Source organism: Epinephelus fuscoguttatus, linkage group LG10 (genome assembly GCF_011397635.1).
Source record: "Epinephelus fuscoguttatus linkage group LG10, E.fuscoguttatus.final_Chr_v1".
Classification (NCBI taxonomy): domain Eukaryota; kingdom Metazoa; phylum Chordata; class Actinopteri; order Perciformes; family Serranidae; genus Epinephelus; species Epinephelus fuscoguttatus.
In genome coordinates this window covers 37,192,620-37,211,257 of record NC_064761.1, presented here as the reverse complement: position 1 = coordinate 37,211,257, position 18,638 = coordinate 37,192,620, and the positions used below count along the sequence as shown (strand labels likewise).

General features: G+C 41.3%; 1 protein-coding gene across 1 annotated transcript in view; it reads right to left on the bottom strand.

Annotated features, from left to right (window-relative positions):
- Nucleotides 1-18,638, bottom strand: part of rab6ba (RAB6B, member RAS oncogene family a) — a 90,817-nt gene that overhangs the window by 36,939 nt on the left and 35,240 nt on the right. The window contains exon 2 of the mRNA XM_049587048.1: nt 14,233-14,291. Within this exon, the coding sequence (XP_049443005.1) occupies nt 14,233-14,291 (59 nt within the window). The remainder of the gene's footprint in view (nt 1-14,232; nt 14,292-18,638) is intronic.

The window sequence follows — 18,638 nt, the reverse complement described above, 5'->3', positions numbered from 1 at the left end:
AGCTGCTAGGCTAATTTATGCAATGTAAACATGCTAAAGCTAATAACAGGTGACGAGCAAAAAACAACTGTTTTGTCTCTGAATATTGACAGTCATTATTGAGCTGAATTTTCTATCTTTGCTGGATGATGTTGTTGGTAATCCATGTTTTACGCCTGTTAAAAGAAGTTTGCCTTCAGGGCTTTAAGCCAGATAGGCCTGAAGTTTTATGAAGAAGATGATGGTTTTGGTTAAAATGAAAACATTTTCTTCTTTCTTGTCCATGTGCTGTGTAATGTGTGTTAATGGAGTCTGTATAAAGTAAACTTTCCTGCACTTCTTCTGGTTACAGCTGTTTATATTATTTATGTGTTGTTTTTATCTTTTATCACCAAAATCAAAAAGGAAAGGGGAGGTGGCCTCTTCTGTAATCGATTGTGTTAAATGGGCAGATAATATTGTCTCATATCGATCGTAGGCCCCTGAATCGCAACGTATTGAAATCGTATCGTATGCAGTGACTTAAATCATTTAGTCAGAAAAGGTACAAATAATACGCATTTGTTTAGTTATGAATAGAGGAAAGCCTGCTAGCTGCTAGGCTAATTTATGCAATGTAAACATGCTAAAGCTAATAATGTGTGACGAGCACAATCCTTACAGCCTATGTCATTTCCGCCAGACGATCAAAGGACCAGCCAGGTTACTGCTGGAGATATGGCTGACAGCAGAGTCCAACACGTCGTGGCGGACTTTGTGAATGAATCCACTTTTACGTCTGGAACCTCACATCTACAACGGGCTTGAGATGCGCCCTCGTTGAGGACTCTCTATTGTATCGTTGTCTAATAATCAATATGATATCATATTGTGATGAAACCAGTGATTTACTCTCCTACTATTTTACAGACAAAAAGATAAATTAAAAAAATAGATAAGGCTAATTTATCCATTAATTGATAATGACAATAATTATTTGATCACAAATCTTTTGCTGTATTTATGCTTTTGTGTCCTGATGGGTCCCTGACAAGGACATAACAGGAAATGACATCATCAGGGCAGGATGTGGTGGTTGTTTTGGTGACAGCTCTACAATTTTCCTATTTCATGAACACAGAAGTGTTACATGACCACTCACTGTTTTCCCCTGGTGATGGAGACACGTTGGATTCTGCTGTCAGCCTTATCTCCAGCAGTACCCTGGCTGGTCCTTTGACCTTCTAGTGGAAATGACATAGGCAGTAAGGAATTTAAGGTCAAGTAGTGAGCTGGAGACACATGATAGACACAGGTGTGAACGGTGCTGTGTCTCATTAAAGCAAGTGTAAACAGGGTCGCAGATACAGGTATTTGTCACAATCACAATTGTGCTGCTGGAGACTAAACCTGCAGTTAATGGTGTCAGGGAAGGTGTTACAGTGGGTTTGTGTGTACGCACTCAAACATGATGACTCAGCTGGTACTCTCAGGCAATGAAGATGGAAATCACAGTTTTCTGACAAATACTACTGTGTTTAACCAGATGGAAATGCAGCCACAGGTAACATTACCGGACTGACGCAATACCAGAACAAAAATACTTGCTCCACTTTTGATTTAGTCATCACCTTATCTCAGTGTATTACGCATTTAAATTCAGTGAATGCAGTTCACTAGAACACAGATTATTTCAGTGAATTTTAAAAAGGAAGTAATGGAGTGATTAATGTGTTTCAGCAGTGGGCACAATACTGCAGTGATGGATTAGACTTTAATTACAGTGAGGAGGAGGAGGAGGAGGGATGTTTGTGACTTTTCCGTGACAGCAGGAGTTGGAATAGTAAAACACTTCAGGAGGAAGGAAAAAACGATCTTGTAATCCATTGGAATTGCCTGATTATCATTCTATGAGCCAACACACTACTGATTCCACTGAGCAATATCTACCAGCTCATCTTTGTCTACATGCACACAATATTTTTTGGAACAATGTTTCAAATACTAAGCAATAAATTGTGCTGAATTTTTCAGACTAGTCGACTTGTCTTAATTAAACTTTTCATTTAGTCAAAAGGGAAATTAGTCGCCAGGAACATCCCTAGTTCATACGTGTAATTTGGGTTTCTAACACTATTTACATGGGGCAGTGGTGGCCTAAAGGTTAGAGAGGCTTGCGACCAGGAGGTTGTCAGTTCAATCCCTGGACCGGCAGGATAATTTCGGTGGGGAATGTAAAAAAAGCAGCGCTTGGCACTCTGCCATTACCACCGCTGATACCCCTTTTCCACCAAGTAGCTTTGGTTTTTTAACCTGTTCTGTTCAGGATTCTTGGAACCTTGGTGCTATCCGGTGCTATCCAGTGAACTAGTCCGCGTTTCCACGTTAAAGTATCCTTGAGCAAGATACTGAACCCCAAATTGCTCCCTATGATGCTTCCATCGGTGTGTGAGTGTCTCTGGCATCAACAAGGCATTTTCACCCAGAGAACTGCCGCTCACTGGATATTTTTTCTTTCAGACCATCCTCTATAAACCCTACAAATGTGCGTGAAAATCCCAGTAGATTAGCAGTTTCTGAAATACTCAGACCAGCCCGCCTGGCACCAACAACCATGCCACGTTCAAAGTCACTTAAATCACCTTTCTTCCTCATTCTGATGCTCAGTTTGAACTTCAGCAGGTCGTCTTCAACATGACTAAATGTATTGAGTTGCTGCCACATGACTATTTGAATATTTTTTTCTTTTACTAACTGTGGTATTTCTGGATATGAATACTTCTGCCACTGTTGCTCCCACCAGGGCTTTCGAGGTCCTCCATCTGGCAGGGACACTGTTAAACCAATAGACCTTGAGCCACAGTGGGCACACTGGCATTAGCTCACAGCGCCGTATTTGACAGCAGTTTGTGAACACGCAAAATCAGATTAATTTGGAATTTAGTGCCAGCACGAGAGGGAATGGATCAGTCTGTGATTATACCTTCTCTGTCAGACAGCAGGCTGTGTATAATATACTGTGGAACATAACAATTACAGCATGCTACATTTGTAACCACAGTAATAAGTAGCGCCGGTGCAGATTCATAATTAGTCTATTTAACTCACTTTACTCGTGTCACAAAGCATTATGGGTAGATTTGTACCCCACCATGACATTAATTTAAGATTAACCAAAGTGAAAGCCCTGAAAGCACACTGGGTTGTTTCAGCAGCAAAGAGAAAGCTGTAACCAGAGACTGTTTGGCATCATGACTTGACTTAAAAGATAAATCAGTTATCATAAATGCAGCAGATTGATTTTATGTTTTGGACTTATCAATTATTCAACTAATTGGTTCACCTCTGGTGATGATAAATGTATCTTAAAATAAGTTCAGACCCACTGTCTCTAACATGCATTACCCATAAACTGTTGCTGAAATCTTGTTTAAGGGCTGAAACTGATTAACTCCTCTGCTCATTATTTTTTTTTGAACAATTGATTAATTGTTTGATCTGTATGTATGGATATGCCCATCAGAGTTTCCTACAGTCCAAGATGATGCCTTGAAAAAGCTTTTTTTTTTGTCTAAGTAATATTCTAAAGTCCAAACATATTCAAATTACTGTCACATAAGACATAAAAAAGGATCAAATTCTCACAACAGAGTAGATGGAAACAATAACATTTTGATTTACTGTATTTATTTTTCTTAATTTAGTGTAATGAAGAATAGAGTTGGGTCAATTTCCGGTTTTGCTGGTCTGGGCCAGCGTACGATCTTAAAACTATTTGATTTTAAGCAAACTGGCTGAACTGGCCCCCTTTACACCTGGCATCAACATGCGTTTTTTTGTGATCGGATTGCAATCGGATAGCGCTTGACCACATACATTTATACCTGGTATTAATATGCATCTCTGGTGTCCACATTCAGATCAGTTTGCTATCCGATCACGCTCCGTCCCGCTGACGTCACATCCTCCTCTTCTTCTTCTTCTGCAAACATTTCGGTGAAGTCGCATTATTGTATGGACAGTTCTGTCGGACCAAATGGAGAGCAAACACTTCGTCTCATTGTGACTCCATCCTCGGCTTTCATCCGTGTTTTTTCTTTTTCTTGGCAGTCGCTACCCAGTGTCTTCTTGTGTCCAGCTGACACACCTCGCTTACGTCGCCCATGGAGTTGCTGCATGTGGATTGGAGACGCATTTGAGTTTACACTTGCGTTCGATGTGGTCACAATGCATCCCTGACCACCTTCAGAACTGGTTTGGCAGATCGGATAACAATCCATCCTCAATGCGTTTCGAGTGTATTAACACCTGTACTTTCATGTGGTCAAGAGCAATCCGATTGCAATTCGATAACAAAAAAATGCATGTTAATGCAAAGTGTAAAGGGGGTGTAAGACATGTTCTGGCAAATTAAAAGTAGCCTCAATCGGCAAACTATGCCTACGCCAATTGACGTAGGACCTGATTGTGCCCTCAAAACTTTACGTCTTCAGATTTTAAATTTTTTTTTGGGGCATTTTTGCTGTTATAGATAGGACAGTTGAGTGTGAAGGGGGAGAGAGAGAGAGAGGGGGGAAATGACATGTAGCAAAGGGCCACAGGCTGGAGTCGAACCCAGGCCGCTGCGGCAACAGCCTTGTACATGGGGCGCCTGCTCTATCCACTAAGCCATCAACGCCCCAACTTTATGTCTTTATTGTTCTGTCCTTTAACTTGTCACAAGGAAGCACATTTTATATTAGCGCTGCAACGATTAGTCAATCGATAAATCAATCAATAGAACATTGGCAACTATTTCGAACCCTTCAGTCATTTTACTGGGCAGAAAGCTAAACATGTGGTGGTCATACAAAATAATAAACTCAACAGCTTTGGATTTTTGTACTGTCGGATAAAACATATCGACGATTTATCGAGACAACAATGTACAGATTGATCAATAATAAAATTAATTCAGCCCGATTATACGTATCTTTTGAAAGTCCAATAAATCAGATTCACCAGTTGCTGCTGAACTAATCAGCTGAGTATTTGGGCAGAGCAGACAGATGCAGTCACAGCCTGGTGGCCAGGCCTGACTGACAGCTCCACCAAGCTGACAAAAGCGTTGTGCCTCTGGAGGGCTCTGAGCCCTTTAGCATGTGCTGCCAGGCAGTGAGGACGCCTGCCTCTGTCTCTCTCGGCTGGGTGGCTGCTTGATGGGAGTCTGCTGCTTTTAGAGGCAGCAAATCTGGCTCGCCTCGCTCACATCCTCCTGCTGATTAAAGCCACTAGCACGCTCGGTTTCATCTTTCTGATGGCCCTCGGTCTCTAAATATACTGCTACTCTTCCTTCAAAGGATTGAACTGGATCAGCCCAAATCTGAAAGCTTGACGTAGATGAAAACAAAAACATGCGGTGATTCAGTGTGTAGGCCTGGAAACCTTCATAAATCTTCTCATCAGGGCAGATGTCTCCTGCAGGCTCACATTCATAACATCTTTCCACCCTCGCTGGGCAAATCCAGCCTCCCCTCTGCGCAGCAGCATAGACACTCAAACTGAGCTAATGCATGCCGCATTTTAATTAATACTCAAAGGTCTCTGGAGTTGAGCTAGAAAAAAACAAACTGCAACATCATTTACAGCCCTACCTGTCACTGAGCCGGAGAGGAAAGAGAAGTGGCGTTAAGACACGGGGGGAGAGGGGACAGCATGCAAACACACACAGAAGAGAAGGAAACTGAGTTTTGGCTTTGATCTATGGCTACAAAGCAGAGGTTGTGGCACCATAACAAAATCATTAATCCACTATCTGAAAAAAATAACAGAAGGTGACCGTAAACCAGGAATGAAGAGGCTGTTTTGTGGAACGAAGGGTTAATTGGTGGATTCCAATGGCTTTGTTTTACACACAAATATAATCACCAACTGATTTTCATACTCCTCCCTGGCTGCTGTTATCGTTTGGTGCACAGGCCATTACCATAGTGTGGAGCAGAGACCGGCATTAAACAGCATATGGGGACATTATTAAATAAGCAGATGCTATCTGTCCTGCATCTGTCTGCCTAGCATGCTCCCTGCCCACTTAAAATGGGAGGACATGGCTGAAAAAGCGAGGGTGAGAAGAGATGTCCCTTCGGGCCTCATCACGGAGACGCCAGTGCATACGGCCATTTGTCTGGAAAGCCGTGTCCCCCCCCATGCTCCTCAGAATGACTGTGCTCAGTGCTGACTTTGACGGCTGCTGGACTTTCAAAGTCGTAATTTATCGAGCTGCATTCAGGTTGGGAGTTACAGCAGTGGCCTTGGAGCGAGACAGACTGCAGGCAACAACAGACACCTACGTTCACTCCAGGTAATAGTGCTTAAGAGCATGCTGCTCTCTGAAAATGATGCAGGAAATTATCGTGTCACATTTACTATCCATGCATTACAGGCCTTACGCAGATATTAATCTCACTACAGTCACCACGTACTGCATAATACAGGATTGATATAGAGCAGGGGCTTTTAAAGTCTACCCTCAAAACCAGCCATCTAACCCCGTGACTCCACCCTGACCCTCTGATTCATACTTATATTAAAAATACTGATAGTGAAACATGAAAGAAGTTCATTCATTCATTCATCTTCTAACCGCTTCATCCTCTTGAGGGTTGCGGGGGGGCTGGAGCCTATCCCAGCTGACATCAGGCGAGAGGCAGGGTTCACCCTGGACAGGTCGCCAGACTATCACAGGGCTGACACATAGAGACAAACAACCATTCACGCTCACATTCACACCTATGGACAATTTAGAGTTATCAATTAACCTAGTCCCCAATCTGCATGTCTGTCGGGATCGAACCAGCAACCCTCTCGCTGACAGTGCTAAGCATCACACCACCGTGCCGCCCATGAAAGAAGTTAATATTAATATTTTTTTCACTCATAACTTTATTGTTTTTCTTACTTCTATTTGGGGGATAATCACAGTTCAGTAATGTGGGGAATATAAACAGGAAGTATGATGTTGCCTTTGAGCTCCAAGATTTAAGCCTTTATTTGTACACATTAGAGCGCTTCTTTTTCAAATGATTTTTGAGTGATTTATTAGTCTTTCATCTGACATCACATATACTATGCTTGGAAAATATAAGTTACACTGAAGTTTAAAATATGTGTATTATGTCTCTGTGTTTAGATTTGACTGAGTTATGGCTCTGAGAAATATTGCACAGTACCTTCACTGCCTCTGTGAGCTGGGTGTTACAGCCACTGCTGCTGCTGGGACTGTACACTGTGTTTGTCCAAATCAGCCGGCCAAACTGTGACTAACTTTGTCTTGTTTTTGAACACCAGCATGCACCTGTCCCTTTCACCTCGGGCTGTATCTTTGCCTCAGGTTTCTGTATCTGCACTGAAATAAAGGAGTGAACTAAAGGTAAGGTATACTATGCAGGACTTTCCCCTTAAAAAAGCAATGGACTCATACAAAAGTAATCAGAAACTTTGCTGTGGTCGGGACATCTATGGGCTGCATGATTTGTGAAGTGGCGTGTGGCCCCCAGCCAATAACAGTGCGCAGGTGAGGTCAGGACCAAGTAGTAGCAGCATGCATCCAAGAGGAAGCTACGAAAATTGCGGACACAGCGTCAAAAGAAAGCAAATACTGTTGCTTTTAGTTTTTAAATCTCTTCATGGTCTGGCTCCTGACTATTCATCTGATATGTTGGTTAAATACATTCCTTCTAGATCCCTGAGATCCTCCACCTCTGGTCTACTAAATGCCCCCAGAGTAGACCTAATAAGTACAGCGATGCTGCATTCTGTGTCGTTGGCCCTCGTCTCTGGAGCAGCCTTCCAGAGGACGCCAGACTCTCTGATTTAGTAGACAGCTTCAAACTAAATCTTTTAAGACCTGCATTTTTGTAGCTTTTATTTAATTAACTGGTATCAAACCTACCTCATATTTTTTTGTGTGTGTATGTCTGTGTGAGTGTGTGATTGAATCTTATATATGTCTTTTATGTGTATTTTCTCATTTTATTACGTAAAGCCCTTTGAGTTGCACTTGCTGTATGAACTGCGCAATACATATGAAGTTATTATGATTGAATATAGCAAGGCAAAATACCAAGGTCGATCCAAAACTAGAGTGAATCTGTGAGCACTGAAGGAGAGGATGGGGATGAAGAATGACGCAAAGTTGGCCTGTTTTCCAGCGATGCACAGTGTTTGGTACGTCATCTGTGTCGCCCAATATTGGCTTTAAAATGAACTATGAGAATCGGCCAACATGCTTTTTCTTAATTTGCACAATCAATGAATATTACATACATTGAAAAGTATTGTATTCCATGTCTCTATCTGCTGGTGGGCCATCACGATAAGAGTATGCTTAATATGATGTTAATTCCTCTACAGAAGAGACTTGATGATCACTAAAATTAGGTTGAGAAAAAGTGGATATTGATATTGGTTATTGACCAAATAAGTTATAATATATCGGCATATCATATATCAGCAAAAACTACAATATAGTGCACCCCTGCTGTTTCTGTTGGACAGGTTGGTGCTGGAGGTTAGCTAAGTTAGCTTGCTAAAGTATCAACATTGGTACAGTAGCTTGCAGTGTACATAGGAACAGTCTAGGGAGGAGGGGCCAAGCTTGAGTGTTGTGTTTAAAAACCGATATTGAATATTCCTGCATAGCACACCTTTAAAAACAATTTCTAATTTCCTAACTTCACTGTGTTCAAGGATGATTTGGGTGCCGACGTACTAATAATGGACTTCAAAATACAGAAGGCATAATTCCATTCTACTATCCGCTAATCATCCAGCAACAACCCTCTCGTTTTTAACAAGAATATAAGCCAGTTCCACAGTAATTTGTGACAAAGAGGTGTCTAAAGAAACATCAATGCATCATGAAGTTTCAACAGCTTAACAACACAAAGACACGAGCCTGAACAGTCAGTGTGAAACGTCTGGCTCTGTAGTCGTTCATGACTTACGAATGTAGACATATAAGAGGATACAGCAGCAACTGTGAAAGCGCAGCACCACAGAGCTAACACAGACAATTTAATCCACACACAATGAGCCATTCAAATCTCATTACAGTGCAGTACAGTACTTGTGTGAACATTGAAGAATAGAGACGTGTTTTTTCTTTGCCTTTTTTGGAGGGTTAGCAGGATGCAGAAAGGCCAGAGAAGAAGACAGATCTTTGTAGCAACAACTGACAACAAAATAAAAACTAAGTAATTACAAGCTGAACAATATTTTTGACCGTGTTCAGCCTTTGGTTTGTGGAGCAGAGATTGTGTTCTCCATGCTGTGCATCACTCTCAAAGAAAAAGTTTGACATTTTGAGCTTACTTGCCTTCTGGCAGAGAGTTAGACAAGAAGATCAATACCACTCTCATGTCTGTCTGGTAAATATGAAGCTACTGCCAGCAGCTGGTTAGCTTAGCTTAGCACAAAGACTGGAAACAGGGGGAAACAACCTTTCAAAATGTAACGACTGTTCCATTCCTAGTGATAGAGAGCAAGTTTTAACGCTACATGTTTATACTAAAGAGGACAAGACAGTCAAGTTAGATGGAAGAGGTGAGGAAAACGAGGCACAGCTCAGATCAAGAGCTGAGTCAATCTTTAGAGACGCTGTAGATGATTTAAAGGCAGGGCAAGATTAACACTTGGGCTTGTGAGACTGAAGCTGCATGTCTCAAGCTTTAGAAGGACCAGGAGGCTGCAGAACATTATTAACTCCACTGGCCTGACAGCAAGGCTGCGGGCCAATTTTATACCGGGTGGAAATGTCTTGTCCAACTCACAGATGATTTTAAAATGAAAGCAACAACTCCTCAAATTAAAACCGAGATATAGTTAGATGAGGTGAGGTTCAGTATTCGGGCAGAGACATCATTCACTGCCAAAACAGGCCTCTGAGTCTCTCTGAACTCATCTCTCAATCATTAATCATCCATCCATGCCTGCAACTAATGATTATTTTCCTTATCAGTTAACCTGGATTTTTACTTGACTAATTGATTCATCTTTGAAAAAGAGGCCACAGCAACGTCTTCAGTTTGCTTGATTTGTCGACTGACAGATGAAAACCTTAAGATGTTCAATTAACTGTCATACATGACAAAGAAAAACAGTAGATTGTCACACTGAAGAAGCTGCAGCCAGCTAATAACTGACACTGCTGCTTGAAAAGAGACTTGAATAACTGTCCTACATCCATCCATCACTCCAAAGACAATGCTTTTCACCACACTGTGTACTGCCAGCATCTTCTACACATACTGTATTCCATGTGTGGTTGATGCCTCAACAATATGCAAAACTTAAATGGGCAGTTCACCCGCAAATAAGTAATGCATATTCCTCCTCTTATCTGTAGTGCTATTTATCAATCTAGATTATTTTGGTGTGAGTTGCTGACTGCTGGAGATATCGGCCGTTGCGATGTCTGTCCTCTTTCCAATATAACAAAACAAAATGTCACTCAGTTTGTGGTGCTCAAAGTGCCAAAATAATATATTTAAAAAACTCAGCAGCAATGTCTCTTTCCAGAAATCACAACCCAGTTACTCAAGATAATCTACAGACCTTGTTGTGAGCAGTTTCATGTAGGAACTATTTTCTTTCTACCAAACTACACCCGCCAACTGTATCTCCGCACAGCCGAGCAGGATGCTGTTAATGTTTACATCTTGCATCTTCAGGCAAGCCGGTGCCTCTCCTCCATGAGTAGATGCACACTTCCTTCTGCGCAGTGATACAGTTGACAGGTGTAGTTTGGTAGAAATCGTGCTTGTGGGGTGCCTGGTGGCTTAGTGGGTAGAGCAGGCGTCCCATATAAGAAGGCAATGTCCGTGCCGCAGCAGCATGTCAACTCCCCCAAACCTCACACGAAGAAAGAAAGAGCGAAAAAAAAAAAAAAAAAAAAAGTCCAAAAAAGTTAATAACTTAAAAATTATGGAGAAAAGGTAGTTTCTTGCAACCCTAGAATTAAGATAAAAATATTCACAAATGAAAAAAAAACTCTTGTGGTTGCTGATAAGTAGTGTTTAACTTTTGATTTCAGACTAAAAATTAAAACCCTCGGCTTGCACTGCAGCGCAAGCAGACAGATGCGCGACTCAGAGCAGCATGTGTCATTGACACCAGACTCAGAGCGCAGCGGACCGGTGGAAAATGTCACCATCAGCATATTATTTTACATCAATAATATCGATTTTATCATTATTTTGAGTCACATTGTTGAAAGAATTTAGTCGTCTGTGTTCAAGCAGGATAATAGGTCTCCATTCATTGCACTTCGGGCTTTCTATTTCCTTGTTGGAGATGTTTTCTTTTTTAATTGCATGATAGCTTTTCTCCCTTAACTCACCAGTAAAGAATACCTTTGTCCATTTCAAATAACCCGTGGCAATAATAATATCCCTGTTCTCTGATTTACTATGAAACTTTTTCAGGCAATTCATGCAACAATCAGACCAGATGACTTCTTCACTCAGCCTAATGGGGTTAGTGTTGCGTTCAAGGTCCCCCAAAAAAACGGAGAAAAAAAAAGCTGAATATTTGATTTTTTTTTTTCACAATCGAATCCCGTGCCATCGAACGAAGCTTCGAAGCTTTGAATTTTTTGGGCCAGCCCTACAGGTTACAGCTCTGTTTGCAGACATAATCATTTTTAAAGCCATCCGGGGATCATGAAGACAGCTTGCAGTGGCCTGGCAATGACAGTAAGTCATGACTGTATGTCAGCATTCATTCCCTTAATCCAGGGGTCAGCAATCTTACTATCAAAAGAGACATTTTTGACCAATAATGATAATAATAATAATAATAATAATAATAATAATAATAATAAAAAAATGTGTGGAGCCGCTTAACGTATTTGAGGCTTTTAATGAAAGTAAAACAGCCTATTAAGCTTGTACTTGAACTTTGCTGAGCTGGCAGTGAAAGCAAACAAATCTGTCCAGGCACTACGAAATCCTGTACTTTATTCCAAGACTTTTACTGTACTATTTTGAACTTGCATAATACCTCATTAGCTAGGAAGATTCAAGACTAGCCACTGTTATTGAAGTTCAGCAAAATTTCAAGTAAAAGGTGCCAAGGCAGTAGATGTATTATGCGCATTTTAGCTGCTGAATTGCTTAAACATTTTTTTATTTGGTATATAGGCTTCACAATTTTACAAATGGAGAATGTAAGAATGTCTTTAGGCCTGCAAAACTGATATAGATAAAATAAGCATTATTCATTTCCATGTAATTAATTTTGGGAGCCACTGGAGAGGGGCTAAGGAGCCACTTTTTAGGGGTGAACCATATCCTCTCGTTCACGATAATACCGTTATATTTTTTAAAATCATATCAAAAATTCAAATCGTGATACTCATAGTGATGTCATACTGTTACCCACGGCAACATCAAGCATGGCTGAAAGTGAAAATATCACAGACTCTGCAGTGGTTCCAAAAAGAGGAGCAGCTTCAGTAGTGTGGAATAAACTGTGGTGTCCTGAATGTTTTATGAACAGCCCCGGACTTCTCAGACTCTTTTAGCGACTTACCGCTCAGAGGGAACTCATTCAGCGGCTCCTCTGGCAGCAGCACAGCGTCTCTCTCTCTGCTCTCTCGCCATGTGCACACAGGAGTCGGTATCATCAAGTGATTTAGTCATAAACCTTTGGTAATGTAAACCTATGTGACGCTTGCGGCTTGACAAAAAATAGTTGTGGTATCATAACAGCCTGTCACGGGTTACAGCGTGATGATTAGAGGAGAAATGGCAGCATAAAGGTCCAGGTGGGAAAAAAAACAACTCAATCATTTAGGATTTTGCTAAAAGAAGGAAGTCACATTTTTATATATATATATATATATATATATATAGATCCCAGGGGACATTTTTTTGGACTTCAGAGCTATTTAAATGTGTAATTTTTGGTAGATTTTATTTTGTTGAACTATTAATATTGTAACTATTTGCCTTAATCTGTTTCCATTGCTCTTAGTCGCATTTACCTTTTATTGCTAAACCAACTTTTCCACCTTCACCAACCAAAAGTAAAAGGTTTTGCAATACTTCTACGATTTCTCGAATTATCTGCGAATCCACTCAGTTTTTTTTAGTCCGCTAATTGAAACTGCACCCCAGAAGAGGTGGATGGAAACACATTTACTGCTGTTATGTTTTTCAAATGTATGTTTTTCGGCAATTTGAGCACCACAAGCTGAGTGCCCGCTAGATCCATTGTATTCAAGAGAATGCAGACATCTCTGCAGCCAGTATCTCTCCAACACTCGGCAACTCACACTAAAACAACCTTGACTGATAAATAGCACCACAGGTAAAAGGACAAATATTAATTTGGGATTTCGGGGTGAACTGTCCCTTTAAATCAAACAAGTAAAACAAGACTGCCTCAAGAAGAAGTCCACAGCTGGAGCCTACTGTACAGCTCGTTAGCATGACAGAGATTCTTCCTTCTGGAGAGCGTAGCAAGATGTAAAGTGGTTACACTGAGTGGTATAGTGGTAGTATTATCAGTAGATGATAAACACTATTCTTGAAGTTTAGTTAAACAAAAGTTTTTTTTTAACACTCGGTGCTCTCATGATGGTATTCCAGTGTTTCTGGGGCTAATCTGCTTAGGGTTTTTCACACAACGCACAGGCTCATAACGCTGTATATTCCCTCAATAAAGAGTCAGAGTTAGCTAAAAGACACACACACACACACACACACACACACACACACAGGCTCTTAACTATATGAGAAGGAGGGCGGAATAGCTTTGTGAGATTTACATTTAATTCCTTTTTTATTACTATATAAGTAGATACTTTTTGCTTATAAAGCAATAATACTGCAAGTCTTATTTTCTGTGTGTCTGCAGACGCTTGCAAAGATCTCCAGTGCCGTGGCTGCATAAGCAATATTCTGTTTTCAGGATGACGAGTGAGATTAGGCTGCTTTGGAAAACAGGGTTAGAAATAGTGATCGCTCGAGGGCCCACAGCGCTCCTGATGTTGTTCAGTTCAAAGGTGTCTGCTTGAACAGCCACGCTGGCTGTAACTTCCTCACTTTACACACAAAAATGGTTATTTCTGGTAAATTTATTTCCATGATTATGTCTTTGATCTGTGTTTGATTTATGTAAAGCTGTATGTTTCACTAAAGCAGACACAGAGCACAGTGTGACTGAGCAACAGAGACAAAATTGATCATTAGAGACAAAATACCCACTCACAGCGCCAGCCGCAGCACCTACCTGATATGTGTTGTCAAAGCTGTCATACATGAACCGTGTGATCAGAGACGTCTTTCCAACTGCAAGAGAAGAAAGACAGAATGTGTTAAATGAGAGACGCAAGGATTCTTCTTCCTCCATTCAGACACTTGGTGAATGTAACAGCAGGATTGGTGGTTATGGTTTCAGTCATGGCTGTCGCAGCTGCCCAGGGAGCTCATTACTGTGTGTGGGGGTGACCAGGAGGTCAGCAGTGCCATCAGGTCCAGATGTAATTACAATGCTGCTGCCGCTCCTGGCATTATGTGTGTTCCCAAAACACCTACATTTCCCATTTAATATATTCAATGGGGAGAACAGGGTGATGAGATGCAAACTAATTTTTACTGAATGAAAGGTAACCTGAGGGGAAAGTCAACCACCTTTGTAGAAATAAAGGGCGTCAACAGACATTTACAGATGTCAGTCATCCACATAGCATCGAAGCCAAATGCCAAGCCAACAGACTGATTAATTAAGTCTATTAAAATGACACCTGGTTGATTTTAAAGGCCCTGACAGCCTATTTTCTCAATTTTCTTCCTACTAATTTTCATCATTCCAAATGACAGACGTTTGTATTTCTGTTTCTGTCCAAAAATGTGAAGTGTTTCAGTGCACCATGGCTTATGTTTCCGGTGTCAAGCTCAGCTCACAGCGCAGCTACATCAGCTGATCTCAAACAGCCCAGTCAACTGATGGAGCAGCTGATTGATGGAAGGGAGTCAGCTGATAGATCACATGATTCCTGTCTATGCAACCAGTTGGCAAATCTCATTCAGGGCGCCCTATTTAAACTGGCCTGCCTACTGTTGCTGCCGCTTTGCAACCCGACCCCACCTCAGCTCCTCCTTTTCATGCTGCATTTGACTTGTCAATATCATTTCTGTTTGTCATTGATGCTGCTTTGTTCTGTTGCCAGGGGAGTTTTGCTGCTGCTCTCTCTGTCGTAGGCTTTCCTCATTTGCACATGGAAGGGCAGAAAGGTAAGCTGTCTCTGCCTTTAGGCTTTCCATGAAGGCGCGTGGAAGGGCAGAGAGGTGTGCTCTCTCTGCCCTGAGGCTTTCCACGCAGGCGTGTGAAAGAGGCTTTCTGCATAGGCCTTAGGAAAGGCAGAGAGGCCCCAGAACAGAACCATACCACCAAATATAATACTGCAAATGGAAATAAAGTTTTCTTTGACTAAAGTGGTCCTGACTGAAACATTTTTTTTTCCGAATTTTACTTTTAATGTGGCTTATTTAGTTGTGAATATTTAATATTTTGGAGAAATATTTCAGGTTTGAAGCTTTCAGGGTCTTTAAAAGGAATAGCCTACTTTATCCTCACAGCAAACAATATCAAAACATCTGTTTACAAACTCTCACACAACTCATTCAGCAAAAGTCTCACTTATCCAGTAGTATGCTCAGTACCTCCCAAACACATACATTTTCGCTAAAATCTTTGACATAAACAGTCTCACGCACCAAGGATGTCCCTTGTCCCATGTCCCTAATAATATCCATCACAGGCCTAAACAGGGCAGCTCAATGAGTAAAAGCTTAAGACTGATTTGTAACCTTGAACCTTAAATCAACAATCTGTTGCGAGCTACACTTTCGGAGCATTGTTCAACTCCAACACTACTGATTTCCCAATCAATGCCTGTGCATTGCAAATAAAAAGCTACAATAATTCTGGACAACACATTCTCCAATTCTTTTGCAAGGTACTTCAACAATCACACATATATTCTAGCATTTATTTCAAGCAACAGTGCCATCAATATCAAGGTGAAGCTAAAGGGACGACTGATTCATTGGGCCTGTTTAGGAAAATCCATTTTGGACGAGCTGTTGTTCCAGTGTATGAACAAGAAGAGTATACTTATTGTGTACCTAAATGTACCAGACTCGTAGATCTGATGCTTTGCTCAGAAGAATAAAAAAACATTAACTGCCAAGAATCATTATGGAGGTGTGTTATGGTATGTGACTGATAAATGACTGGAAAAAAGCTGCCTAATTTCATATCAGTTCAATAATTAATTAATCATTTTAGGAGCATGAGGCATGATATATCAGAATTAATCACTCCTTGAAAAGAAGGCAGGTGAGACATGGTTGACTCATTGATAGATGGTGTATATGGTTTTCAGATTTTTTTTATCCCCAGTGGGTTTTTTAATGAGCAGGACTGGAGTAAAGAAAATGGGGACGCCAGCAGGAATCAATCACATCCTCTTCTATCCATTTAGCAGCAGTGCAGATGGTTGGCTGAGAGTCAATATCTTATCCCTATAACTCCAGTGGAACAGATCCAAAGTGCTACAGTTAAGTTTAATCAGCCTGTAAACACTGTCCAGCCTCTGGATGGTGCTGACTACCATTTCATCTTATTGGCTCTTGACTAACAGATCTAAATCTACTCATCTACATATACCCCCAGTGGAACATCTTTTTCGTGCAGCTGCCATTCCAGATTTGTTGTTATTAAATATTTGTGAAATTTCAATTCATTATTCATGTGAGAGAAATGTACTGTGACTGAGTTCTCGAAACGTGCAGCACAAGCACACTCAGTAAACATAATCTGTCTTTAATTCACAGTTCATCAAATGGGCAACCAGCTACAATTGTTTACAGAAAAAGTTTTAATCAGGCAGACTGATTACATGTGTCTGTGCCCTCACTTGGTTTCCATATCTGCGAGGCAGGATTTGATGTGCGGCTACTGATTATGCTAATGATCTCATGCTAATTCATCAATACATCATCTTGCTGACTCGGCTCCAGAGCTGTCCTACTTTAGATAGATACCAGCTAATTTATCAAGTTCTACTAACTCGGTCACGGTCTATTTGGAATTAAAACTCCATCATGACTTGTCTAGTAAAGTATAATTTTGTGTGCATGGGGCTGTAGTTAATGTGGAACTCAGCATTGGAGAGCAGATTGGGTGGTGCCCTTTGTTTCAGTTCAGTTCAATTGAATTCAATTCATTCATTCATTTTCCGTAACCACTTATCCTGTTGGGGGTCGCTGGGGGGCTGGAGCCTATCCCAGCTGTCACTTGTTCAGAGGTGGGGTCCACCCTGGACAGGTCGCTATCACTGGGATGACACATAGGGCCCTATTAAGATGGTCTAAAACGCAAAGCGCCAGGTGCGCGGCGCATGGGCGTGTCCCAGTCACTTGCTAGTTAGACAGCGCGTTTTTAGATTGCGCGCCATGGCAGAGTCTAAAATGGTTGTACTTACTCTGTGAATTAGTCATGGGTGTGTTTTGGGCGAATCATTCAATAAGCCAATCAGAGTGTCACCTCTCATTCCCTTTAAAAGAGGTGCGATTGGAGCGCATGGCGGAGAGCTAGTTAGATGGTGGACCTACCAACTGGTAAGAGTGAGCGTTTTACAGCTGAGGAGACGGATCTCCTCGTGCAGGAGGTGAAGGTCCGTCAGAACCAGATCTACAGGGACAGCAGACAGGCACCCAAGCTCCCCGAGGTAAAACAGGCGTGGGATCACTAATACAAGAAAGATCTTACTAAATATCTGTGGAATATTATTCAAACCTGTTTTCATCATATAGCAGAGCACAGCTGTCAGGACTGCCGCGGAGCTCCCCAAGGTGCTGATCCTAGCAGCTAGGACCTGTTCAGCATTTTCTCCCCCACCCACGTCTGTTAATTGTTTTCACATGTTTCCTAGAGCTGTGTTCTGCTTCTTATTTGCATGTGTGTCCTCTCTACACTCAGATAATAATATAATAATATAATATAATGTAGCCTAGTATAACATGTTAAAATAAATGCAATGTGTGGGCTTTGGTTTTCAATCAAAAAAATGATTGATTGGTCAGATAATTTCACAATTTCATTTGTCATTATTACAAATTATGATGATGATTATTACAGCGATTAGATCATTCTGATTAATGACTGACCATTAAGACATGTTTCTGATAAATATTTTATGTGCGCAATAATAACCTTTCACATTGTAATCATATTTTTATTTGTTATCTTTTGCATATGTGTGGCTGCTCTGTGTGTGTCTGAGCAGAGTGCACGCGCGTTGTGCACCCGCCTAGAGACGCATATTACTAACTTGTTTAACAGCGAAATACTGCGCCGTTGACTTTAGACCGGGTTTTTGTTGGTCACTGGCGCATTTGCTTTTTACGTCATCTAACTAGCAACGCGCCATGACTGCGCCTGACCACTCCTCATTTTTAGACTACCACACCCAGAGAAGCGCAAGTTCATTTGCTAGTTAGATGACGGGGGCGCAGGGCGTGAAAATGACAACTGCGCCTGCATCTAAATAGCAATGACACTTGTGACATGGATTATGCGCCCTCCGCCGTCTGCTTTAGACCATCTAAATAGGGCCCATAGACACAGAC